At 38.3% G+C, this 13,155-nt stretch overlaps 1 protein-coding gene across 1 annotated transcript in view; it reads right to left on the reverse strand.

Moving 5' to 3' along the window:
• The window catches only part of LOC307157259 (E3 ubiquitin/ISG15 ligase TRIM25-like), a 34,788-nt gene extending 25,008 nt beyond the window's left edge, over positions 1-9,780 (reverse strand). Inside the window, exons 1-3 of the mRNA XM_079869129.1 lie at positions 8,855-9,780; positions 7,852-7,947; positions 7,533-7,766 (exon numbers count right to left, since the gene is read on the reverse strand). Coding sequence (XP_079725255.1) covers positions 7,533-7,766; positions 7,852-7,947; positions 8,855-9,427 — 903 coding nt within the window. The 5' untranslated portion in view covers positions 9,428-9,780. The remainder of the gene's footprint in view (positions 1-7,532; positions 7,767-7,851; positions 7,948-8,854) is intronic.
• Between the last annotated feature and the right edge of the window lie 3,375 nt (positions 9,781-13,155).

A 13,155-nucleotide genomic window follows, 5' to 3' on the forward strand; every position in this document is an offset into this window, starting at 1 on the left:
CATTAAGAAACAACAAAAAAACAACAACAACAAAAAAAAAAACACAATTTTCCAGAAACCATGAAAGTGATCCATTAACATGTGGAAATAAAACCTAAAGGTCCGCAATATACCAAAATCTATCTTATATGAATTATTTTAATAATCATAACTTTATCTGGTAACACTTTACAATTATGTTCAGTTACACATTTTTAGTTATTGATGAACTAATAATTTACAAACATGACTTTACATTCATAAATTATTAAGTGGTATGCCAATGACTTACAAATTTGATGTAAATTCTCTTTAAAAATTTAATTTAGTAAATCATGAAATAATCTCCTGACTGTGAGTCATTCATAAATGTTTATTTATTTGAAATCAAATAAATTATGCTTCTTAACCCTCTAAGTGTCAGGGTGTGGTGCAGTCAGAAGAAGATAAGGCAAAAGGCTCCAATACAAACTTTTACTTACAATATAATTCCAATAGGTACAGGCAGACAGGATGTACACACACACACACACACACACACTAACTAAGACTTAGAATGGACAAAGACTGACTGAACGGAAGGAACTTAAATGCTAACACTGATGAACACTAATGACAGAAACACAGTTGGAACAGATAATTAACTAGACACAGGTGATACAGCTGAACTAATAATGACAGTGAAGAAGACACGTGATGACAGGCAGACAGTGAAGAAGACACGTGATGACAGGCAGACAAGTCCAATGAAAACAAACTAAACAAAACAACTGTGACATTACTCCCCCGTCCCGGTAAGCACGTTCTCGCGCCGTAGAAGGACTAACTGCGGAGGGAGGGAGGGGTCTCAGGAGGAGGACGAAGAGCGGGTGAGGGCAGACTGAAGGCAGGAGGGACCAGGGTGGAGCAGACAGTGCAGGCGCCCAGGGTGGAGGAGGCAGGGCTGACGACTCCAGGGGGCCGACTAACGGGGTCGGAGCAGGTGGGAGAGGAGACCAGGGTGGAGCCTGAGAACCGACGTGTCCAGGCGACGCCGAGGATCCGGCTGGACCGCCGACTCTGGCGACTGAGGTGCAGGCGGGGACACAGATGGGCAAAGTGGAGACAGAGGAAGTGTGGACCAAGGAGGAACTGAAGGGAGTGAGGAGTCCAATAGAGCCGGGGGGACGAAGGGACGAGGCGTAGCCAGAGGAGTGCAGTCCAGAGGTGAGGGAAGGTTGACGAGTGAACAAGGTGGATTCAGGGGAACGAGGGAGCCTGCCGGAACTGGTGACCAGATAGTCCACAGTGGAGCTGAGGGAGGTAGGAGCCAAGGGGACGTTGATGGACCATTGGGCTCAGGTGGAGTCCTGGTTGCAGAATTTGGAGGTGGAGACCGGGGATCCACCGACCAGGCTGGAGCTGTAGGCTAGCAGACCCACGGCGACTCCACCTCCCTGAAGGTGGTAGGAGGAGCTGAGGGGCTAACAGGCAGTGGTGGAAGAAGGGTTGAGAGGTGGTAGATGGGAGGAGGTGGAAGAGGGAGGCTGGGTGGGAATCCGGAGACAGACTTGGGGACAGAAGATTCAGACTCATCCGGACTGACGTGAAGCGCAGGCTCGGCAGGACTGACCTCTGGAAGGGCGGTCTCGGTTAGACGAGACCCAGGAAGGGCGGTCTCAGTGGGACGAGACTCTGGACGGGCGGTCTAGGCAGGACGAGACTCTGGACGGGCGGTCTAGGCAGGACGAGACTCTGGACGGGGCATGGCCACGACCATCCTGGCTGAGGGCTCAGACGGTGAGGCGGTGGCCTTCTTGGCTGAGGGCTCAGGTGGCAGCCATCTTGGCTGAGGGCTCAGACAGTGAGGCGGCGCCCATCTTGGCTGAGGGCTCAGGCGGTGAGGTTTTGGCCTTCTTGGCTGAGGGCTCAGGCGGCGAGGCGGCGGCCATCTTGGCTGAGGGCTCAGGTGATGAGGCGGTGGCCATCTTGACTGAGGGCTCAAGTGGTGAGGCGGCGGCCATCTTGGCTGAGGGCTCAAGCGGCGAGGTAGCTGCCATCTTGGCAGAGGGCTCAAGTAGCGAGGCGGCGGCCATCTTGGCTGAGGGCTCAGGTGACGAGGAAGCAGCGGCCATCTTGGCTGAAGACAAGGGCTCAGGCATGGCGTGAGGATTCCTGGCTCTGTTCCTGATCGAGGCCCGACACTTTCCGCACACCGGAGGACAGTTTCCCTCCAGTTCAGTCCCGTGGTGTCGGGGAGATCAATGGGACGGTTGAAAGTGCTCAGGCTTTCGTCGTCGAGGGCGCTGGTGACAGCAAGGCTGCAAAAGCCCAGGGTAAAGAAAAAAAGTTCTGGCTCTCCTGAGCCAAGACGATCATTTTAACCCTATATTGGCTCAATATTTTCCAAGTCTCATCTAAACCTCCAGACATGGATGCATTTTATTTACAGGTAAGAATATATCATTGTGTGTTTGTGACATAATGAGGATTGTTTCAATAGTGTTATAATAACTATTTGTTATTATGTAAGAATTATTTGTGTTAAGAGGAAAATCTTTTGTAGTATATTATTCAAGCAGATAATATCAGAACTTATACTTGTTAGCAATGCTAATAATATAACATTGACAGTGAACTGAGTATTAAGATATGTGTTATGATCCTGATGTTTTTTTTCTTCTTCTGTGTTTGCTTTTAAACTGTAGATTTTCACAAGGACTCAGGTAGCGGCAAGTGGACATGCTACAGGAAGGCATCACTGGAAGCTCTTCTACACTGACTAAACTTGCTTATTGTCTGCGTGGAGTCTGCAAATCTGCAATTAAAAGAATAAAGAGAAGAGGTGACCTAAAAATTGGAAAAAGACATGAAATTGTTTTTATTGATGAGAGCAAATTTGGCCACAAAAGAAAGGTCATATATTTTCAGTTACATCTGTTCACACTTTATAGTAAAGATGAATGATACAATAAATTCTTAAATTCTGTAATTTTAGTACAACCGAGGAAGACAGAGCAACAGGGCATCATGGGTGTTTGGAATGCTTGGGGTCAAAGAGGAGTTCAGAAGACCCATTCTGAAAGTTGTCAATCAGCGTTCAGCTCAACAGAAGCATGTGCGACAAGGAAGCACTGTTGTGTCAGATGGGTGGAGAACCTATAACTGTCTCAGAGATGCTGAATATAACCATCTAACTGTGAACCATAAAGAGGTTTTTGTTGATCCTCAGACAGGTGCTCACACTCAGAACATTGAGAGATTGTGGGGAGTTTGCAAGGCAACTGTGTGGAGATTTAGGGGGAACCGCACAGAAAGCAGGCTCCAAGACCACTTAAAAGTAATTGAGTGGATGTACTGGCGTGGTGACATACATAAAAATGGCCCCCTGGGAATGATTTTGCATGACATCAGAAGGAAGTATCCTTTGTGAAAAGATGTAAATGTTCAGTTTATTCTGTGACCATCATCATCTTTTGTGTTAAAAACAAATTTGTCAATGAACTGTTTGGCAATTGATTGTGATTATTCAAGATGCGTCTCATCAGTTTGTTCTCTTGAACCATAAAAACAATAAACACTGAGTTGTTCACTGCAATATTACATGTCTCTTTTCTTATTGGAAAACAGCAAATGTTTACTTTAGAATAGGGAACATAATCTGAAGTAATATTGCATTTATTAGTGATAAATGTGCTTGTTACCTATTAATAAAGGGAATATTTCAGTTATAAATCATTTGCTAGTATAGAACAACTGCTAGAAAGACTGTTTCTCGGCAAATTTAAATGTCTGTGTTGAAATGCCCATTCTATATTTATTTCATACTTATAAGCTACACATTCACACAGTGTACTGGAAACTTATAAAGTGTGTAATTGGCACAGTACAAGCTATTAGTTTGTTTTATTTTTAGCTAATTAGTACATTGTTAGGACAGAAACAATTATAAAGGGGCTATAAGACAAAAATAAGACAACAGCCAATAAAGGCCTTATAAATAGCTTGTAATGGCATACAAGTACATAACTAGTTACTTACAAATGCAGTTATTAGTCATTAATTAGTGTCTAATTTCTGATCCTTAAAATAAAGTGTTACCCAAACTTTTACTTACAATATAATTCCAATAGGTACAGGCAGACAGGATGTACACACACACACACACGGATGTACACACACACACACACACACACACACACACACACACACACACACACACACACACACACACACACACACACACACACTAACTAAGACTTAAAACGGACAAAGACTGACTGAACTAAAGGAACTTAAATGCTAACACAGATGAACACTAATGACAGAAACACAGGTGGAACAGATGATAATTAACTAGATTAAGGTGATACAACTGAACTAATAATGACAGTGAAGAAGACACGTGACATGATGACAGGCAGACAAGTCCAGTGAAAACAAACTAAACAGAACACAACTGTGACACTAAGGTGTTTTTGGGGTCCTTGAGATGTTCTGACATGCCCTGACATTTGTGCTTTTTTCAGTTGCTTAGAAAACATATTAAATGGCAAAGGTGTAATTACACTCTATTCAGCACAAACAGGGCTACCATAATATGTGAGCAACATGTATGTGGGTCAATGACGTATAAGGATTTTCGACAGGCCAATTTTAAAATACTAAAAATAATAATATCTGTTGCAATTGTTCAAACATTAAGGATGTTGTGTACACCTAAATTCATTTAAAAAATTTAATTTAAGTGATTTTAGTGTTTTTTCATCTAGATGAATTGTCCGTATGTGGTGCGACCGTGATTTATCTTAAAATGTATTAATTTCCTTAACATGCTTAAACATTTTTTTACAAGTTCTTGGTAATTAAAGTGTTTAGAAACCAAGAATTTGCATTTCTTTTGAGTTTTTGTAAATAATGATCTCATTTTTTGTTCTATAATTTCCGAGTTGCCTTCTTAAATCTAGTTAACAGACTTATTTTTCCTGTAAATCACATAAAACTGATAGAAATGTTTTAAAAATATAATTTACTAAAGCATACTGAATCAGTGATTCATATTTCAGCCACAGAAATAAGATATTTTATTTTAAATTTAATACAGTGATTGCTTATATTGGTCGCACCACATGATAAGTGGTCGCTCCAAATGACACGAAGACCCTATATAGTTAAAAATCTATTTAAAGAGATCAATGAACAATACATTTTATACAACAAAACAGATTTAAACCAGATTTTATACAAATTTCACAGATATTTCCTGAACATAAACATTTAATAAACTTTTTATTTATAAAAATCACATCACAAACACAAGTGCACCATTTAATTTAACTTGACTTAGAATTTCTTTCTAACAAATAATAATGTTATAGATATAAATTATTTCATAAAAGTATTGTATACAGTTAACATTTGGGGTCAATAGTTTTTTTAAAGTAATTAATACTTTTATTAATCAAGGACACATTCAGTGTCACTGTCAGGCGCAGGCTATAATGTTACGAAAGATTCTATTTCAAATAAATGCTGTTCTTTTGAACTTTCTATTCATCAAATAATCCTGACATATAAAATGTATCACAGTTTCCACAAAAATATGAACATTGATAATAATCAGAAATGTTTCTTGAGCAGCAAATCATTAGTGACTCTGGATCACAAAACCAGTCACAAGTCGCACAGGATATTTGTGGCAATAGCCAACAATACATTGTATGGGTCAAAATTATCATTAGGATATTAAATAAAGATGTTTTATATTTTGTAAATGTCCTACCATAAATTTATAAACATTTATTTTTGTGAGTGAATATAGCAATATCGCAAACATAAATGGACAACTTTAAAGGCGATTTTCTCAATGTTTCGATTTTGTAGCACCCTCAGATTCCAGATTTTCAGTTGTATCGGCCAAATATTGTTCTATCTTAACAAATCATACATCAATAGAAAGCTTATTTATTCAGCTTTCATATGATGTATAAATCTCAATTTCAAAAAATTGACCCATATGACATTGACCCATTGAGTGGTTTTGTGGTCTTGGGTTGCCAATCTAGGACATATATCTATCATGGAAAACAGTCTGCAGTGGTCGCACCACATGATATTTGGTCGCACCACATGATATTTTCAAATTCAGTCATAATTTAAAGGCACAGAATTGGCCACCTAAACAAAACAAGCTAGCTTGCCAAAAAAGGTCACTATAAAATTTATAATAAAAATATATATTTGTAGAAATAACTTTAATATATATATATATTTTTTTAGGTCATACCACATGACATCCAAATTTGGCAACTACATACCAACCATTACAAAGGTTTATTTTTTTTTCCAATTTGAGAGAATTACAAACCTGCTTGTTGCTTCCATGGGTCCTTGGTAAATTGGTTTATGATGTAACTTCCTGTGTTTGAATAGTTTTCAACATATAGTCCCAAAATGGTAGTTCCTTGATGGTCGCACTACATGATATTTCATAAAATGGACATCATCGGACAAAGTTTGTTTGTATATTATGATGGAAATATAAATGCAAATGCTTTGAATTTTTTTAAAGGATTACAAAACATTTGGGAAATCATGCCAAATAGTGCAGAATATAAATTTGAATAAATTCAGAGTAATTTCAAAGATGTTTTCAAAACAGAAGTTATGGCCGGACAGTCGCACCACATGATGTTTTGACACTTTAAATAACAAAAAAAAAAAAAAAAAAAAATAAGTAAAGGTTTTTTAAACCCATTTTTGCCTGAAAAAATGCAATCGGACAGAAAATTTAGGCGTCACGTCATTGACCCATGTACATGTTTGTATTTTTGAGAGAATAATGTTTATGCATGGTTATTGAAAAAAACTAAACATTAAAGTTTCTGAAATAAGGCCACAAAACACATACTAAAATATGTGTCCACAAGACTTTTGACTAATGGATGTTTTCACTTCAAAATAATCTGAAAATCATCTTGCCTAATCATTCACATAAAAAAAATATTGATTTAGATTTTGTAAGACACTTTTTGTTTGGAAAGGCAAAATGCGTGGGGGTGTGAATAATCATGAATAATGCTGTGATTCACACCTGAGAAAACAATGACCCACATAATAAGCTGCATAATGAGCCTTTCAGTCAGGTGTGTCACTGAGAGGGTAGCCTACCACAAGAAAGAATGCAAGGACCTGATGCAACATTGGTGAACAATACTCAAAATTGGTACCATCAATTTCACCATGATGTAAGAAATCAGAAGGGAAAGTCTGGTTTAAAAAAAAGTTTTAGAGTTTTGAACTGTTCTTTGCACTAGTGGAGTTTGGCAGCTAAACATATCTCCCATAAGAAAGAGCTAATAGTTTTTCTAAGAGATTTCCTGAGCTGAAATGCATTCACAAGTGTAGTCTATTTTAAGATGATCAGATGAGAATCTACCTTGTAAGTATATAACACAACAAACTGAATTCCTGACAACACTTCAGTCAACAGCTCATTCTGCTCTCATGAAATGTTTCTCTGTGAGTCTCTTGCTCAAGTCCACTATGGCCCTGTTCTTCTAGATCTCTGTTACCTGCAGGAAATGGATGTGATCCTGTATGTGTGAAAGCTGCTCCAGCTCAGCGTCTCTCCTCCTCAGATCATTGATCTCCTGCTCCAGTCGCTCCAGTCGTGCTTCAGCTCGACTCACTGCAGTCTTTTCCTGATCTCTGATCCGCTGTGTCGCCTCAGAGCGGCTTCTCTCAATGGAGCGGATGAGCTCAGTGAAGATCCTCTCACTGTCCTCCACTGCTGTCTGTGCAGAGCGCTGTTAGGACACATCACAATCACACAGTGAGCTTCAGTGAGTCCTGACTGAGACTTCTCAAACTTCTCTTCTTCTCCAGACTCACCTTATGAGACGCCACAGCCTCTCTCAGCTGCTGAAGATCTTTCTCTCTCTGCTGGATCCTCTGCTGGAACGACCTCTGCGTCTCCTTCAGCTGCTTCTACACCACAAATCAATAACAGAGATGTCAGTTTATACTGCTGTCACCATATCTGTCAAGCTTCTGTCACTTTGTTTTAGATTATTCTTGGTTTTGTGCCAGAGCCCAGACACTCCTGTATTGTCTTGTCTTTATGTGAGCGTATGGTCTCTTGTCTGTGTGCCTTATTTCATGTTCGAAGCGTGGTGTTTGGATAACAGCACTCATGTCTAGTTTGGTTTCAGTTCTGTGCCGTGATTCAGACATTCATACTCCACCCAATTCATGTTTCCATCGACCGCAAGCTTTCATGTTATGTTTTTGTCTTGTGCTGAGCAGCATGCACCCATTTTATTAACTGATTATTGGTTCATTTGCCCCACCTGTTTTCCCTAATCACCTGCCTTGTTTGCTCCCTATTTATTCTCCTTGTGCTTGTAGTCCTGTGCCAGATCGTCGTCAACATTTTCCCCTTGTGTCCTGCCCTGACAGATCCTATTTGCAAAATTTATTTTGAAAACAGAACTGAAGCCAAAGCCTGAAGTGAAGCCATAAACGACTGAGAGAAATTTACTGAAAAGAAAGTGTTTTTGTCTGTCGCTGCATTTAACTTGTGTTATTCTTGACAGAGATATATTTTGTCAAACAATCTGTGAATATTTTCTATTATTTTATGTTGCTTCATCAAAGCCTGTTTTACAAAAGTTTGTGTTAAATATAAATATGATAAATATGTTTACAGTGCATTTTCACCATATTTTCTGTGAAGTTCAGTGCGGAGCACAAATACACTCAGCAGTGAAAGTCCACTTGCAGCTTCTGTTCACTTCTGTGACGTCTGCAGTGTGGATGATGTTACCTGATCATATGGGTGCCAATATAAATAGTGTCAACATTATTTCATCAGTGTCTACTTTATAGTTCATACCTGTTTCTCTGTCCTCTGCGCTGCAGCCGATACAGTGTCGTGGTTTTTATGGTCATCCATCGTACACAGCAGACATATAAACTTCTGATCAGTGCGGCAAAAAACCTCAAGGAGTTTATCATGTGTTTGGCAGATCATCTCCTGCAGTCGTCCAGTGGCATCAGTCAGATTGTGTCTCTTTCTTTTAAAGAAACTCTCATGTTGTTCGAGGTGATTCAGACAGTAAGAGTTCAGACACTCCAGACAGGACTTGATGGCTTTGCGTTTTCTTCCAGTACAGACGTCACACTGCACATCTCCAGCTCCAGCGTAACAGTCATCAGGAAGTTTAGTCTTCTTCAGTTTCTCCACCACTTCAGCCAGCATGGTGTTTTTAGCTAAAGCAGGTCTTGGACTGAAGGTCTGTCTGCACTGAGGGCAGCTGTAGACTCTCATCTGATCCTCCTGATCCCAGAAGACTGTAATACAGCTCTCACAGAAACTGTGTCCACAGGAAGTGGTCACTGGATCCTTCAGGAGATCCAGACACACTGAACACAGGAACTCGTCCTGATAAATGCTGACTTCTGCCATTTTACTGCTTGAATACAGAGACACAAACACACACCAGCTCAACTACACTTCAGTTTCAGTTTCTCTGAACAGAAGAGTTTCCTGTTTCCTGGTTCTGTGTTTGAGTGACGTGTGAAAACATGTGTCTTCAAATCTGTAAAGCAGGTTCTTCACTCCTAGTGTAGTGGGTTTCCGTCTGCGTTGTGTTTTCTTCTTAATAAAAGAGATCCCACACGATGATGCAGTTTTGATGTGATTTACTGTCGGCTTCTTTCAGTTTCTGTATCAAAATATAACAGACTCCATCAGACACTTCTAACAAGGAGAAACTCTGGTACATGCCTCTCATCACCATGACATCCCGCGAAAGAGAGAGGGCGCCCGGAAATACCATCAGCTTTAGCCTCACGCTTACACGACGTAACTTACGTAATGGTGCTTCCTTAACATTTTATACAGATTAACACATTTATAAAAAGGGTAAACAGAAAGACAATAACACGGAAATAGAAATATATATATATATTTAAAAAAATATATTTTTAAAATATTTTGCTTATGGTCACATGACCATAGATTACTCGCTTGTACTTTCTTCCAAAACAAATTATTTCAAAATAAAATGCCCTTAAATTGAATACCATTAGTTAACAATTCTTCCAATAGTCGTGGTATGAAATCTGGCAACACCTGACAATTTCAACATTTCCACGATCAGAGAACTTTCAGAATTTGCACCATTGTCTGAATGGATCAGACCTGAACACCTATTTACACAAAATAAATTGTTCCACAGAACACAGGCAACGGACTTTGCAGTTTGATTCAAGTGATGTGGTCGGTTATTACCAACACATCAACAGACTTGTTATTGACGTCCTCAGCTGATCAGAAATCGATACAAAGCAACTCTAGCGGTGCTGTTGTGGTTATAGACACAAGTAGTGCTCTGGCCTTAGGCTCAGGAGTCTTAACACACATCTCTTACATTGCATCACATACAGTTTTGTCTTTTTACCATAGATTTCCAGTAAAATCTTTGTCTCGCTAGCCAAAGAGTGTGGTGCTGGCACCGATGACCTGCGTCATCATGGAACCCTTTCATTACCAAGCCTCTTAAGGCTGCTGGCACAACATACTGGAAAGACCTTCTCTTGGTCGTCGGATTCTTAGATGCATGGTAAAGTATAGCTAACCTGGGGTGCGTTTCCCGAACAACGATGTAACTCGCTGCTTCACTGCTTCATTGAAGAAATCAACTAGCTAGTCACGACCGTTTCCCGAAACTGTATTGTCGCAAAGTGGTCATTCAACCACGCTGGTTTATGACGTCACGCACGTGGTGGAGTAGTAACTTCTTTTAATGAATCTGTTTGAGATTGAATTAATGTTAGATGTTTTGCTATAAATTACAGACATGACATCTGAGGACTATTTCTCATTTTTCTCAGTTATTTTGCTTTATTTCCAGATTCAATCATAGGCTCGTTCTTACATAGTACATGCGCACTCTTCAAAAACGCTGCTTTAAATCTCTTGACAAACTAAAAGACGTAAATTACATTTGTATGTATTCTAAATAAAAGACACAGGTTGTACTGAATGTCAGCTTGCTTATTTTGCTCAAGATAAGGATTTATTGAGTCCACATGTCATACAAACTAGAAACTCTGCTTCTAACCACAGGTCGAGATCTGTCGTTCCAAACACACAACTCTGCGATGCTGTTTGCGAATGTTCGTTAGAACAATGGTTTCAGGAAACACAGACTCGTTGAACTGCTGATAACGATGGAACTTGCGAACATAGTTGGCTAACAGTGCTTTTGGGAAACGGACCCCTGATTGTGAATTTGCCCTATTGTCTGAGTGTTCATACCATTACCTTAACCCCCCCCCCCCCCCCCCCATTATTATTATTATTATCTAATCTAACAACGTACATAATGAAAGCACACGCTTAACATAAACTAACATTGCAATTTAAGACAACATTAACATATTGGCTTGAAGACATCTGGCTGAAATTTGTTGCTACATTTTAGTATTATTAGTATTATACATGTAATCCCTATGCAAAATCCCTATGGATTTTATAAACATACATTAATGTTTGTATGAAATGAATTATCATTGATTGGGTCTTTCAGTCACCTTAGTCTGTAAAACCTGATATTAGGAAATCTGCCTGGCAACTAGGGTTTGTTAGCAAATGGAAAATTGCTATTAGTGAAAAAATACGAAGCCCCGTCCCTTTGTGGGTTGCACGAAATAAAAATTTTGGCGGAGTGATGAGATGCATTGCCGTGCAGATGCAGAGAAGTTTGATTTGATTTTAGAGAGGTAATGAACTGATATTAACTCTAAAATATAATGAGGGTTGTCATGAACACTGGAACTATTGAATTTGAAGCTGTATTTCGTCAGGTTAATGAGTGTTAACAAGTTTAACAAGTTAAACAATCTAATATTAACAACTTAATAGTTAACCCTTTAACTGTCACCGTCCCGTATACAGGACGCCTAAGTTTACTTCACTATATTACAATTAAATCCTAATTTAATCATGACAAACTATATATCGTTGGAAAGGTCTAAGACTCATAAATAGATATTTTAGAACTGTTTTTTTTGTTACAAATTACGTAGGAACAGAAATTGGTGAATTTATGACGAGAGTGCACCTCAAAAAATCTACATAATAACAGGAGTTCTGACTTTTGTCACAAAAAGTCGACGCACACACTTTTAATAATTGAAACTTTGGTTTTCATGCTAAAATTTCATAAGAAAACATATAATCTAATATTCGTCATTAAAAAATTATAAAATAATATTATCTTCTAAAAAGTATAATATATATATTATTCTCTAAAATATAATATTATCTTTTTTTATTGCCTTTTATTTATTACATTACATATTTTAGTAGTTATCATAAATTAGGTATCATTTGAAATCTTATGATCTCAGAATTCATCCTGTGAAAACTGTTTTGAAATTGGACATTGTGTTACCATAGAAACGGTAAACTAAATTATTTTATCAGGCTCCTCCCCTTTTGGGCATCATTATATTTCATAATTTATGATCAAAATATTTTCTAATCTTGACAAAACACATATTGTCAGAAAGGTGAGTCTCAAGGTTCCATATTTTGTGACAGAAGTGATATTTGGACAGAAATTTATTAATTTGTTATGGTAGAATACATACAGTTAAATTCAATGGAATTCAATGACACCCGGTGGCTTTTTTTGGTATTACGCCTAAACAAAATCTCATGGGAACTTACATTTTTGTGATATCAACTTCAAATTTGGAACACAACTTGGTTAGATATATGGCTTTGAATTTATAGTAATTTTATAGTAAAAATATTTTGTAACCTATATATTTTATATAAAAGAAAATATTAAATAAATTATATTTGATTTAATGTAAATTTAAACTTTCATAACTTTTTCATACTTTAATTTTTGGAAGTGCTTTCACTTCAGAAATAATCTGATATGTTTTCCCTTTAAAACAACTTAGGTCTATACTCCAAAGCATTCTTGAATTACAACCATTTAAGCTTGAATAGTGCATTTTAATGTCCATTCTCAAAAAGGGGGGTGACAGTTATGGGGTTAAAAGAGGAGACAGTTTTTATGTTTGAGCTTATATATCTCCATATTAATATTAATATATTATAATATTAATATATTATTGTTACGTCCCTTTTTGATTTAAGATAGGGGTAAGGGA

This window comes from Squalius cephalus, assembly GCF_949319135.1.
Source record: "Squalius cephalus genome assembly, chromosome: 4".
NCBI lineage: Eukaryota > Metazoa > Chordata > Actinopteri > Cypriniformes > Leuciscidae > Squalius > Squalius cephalus.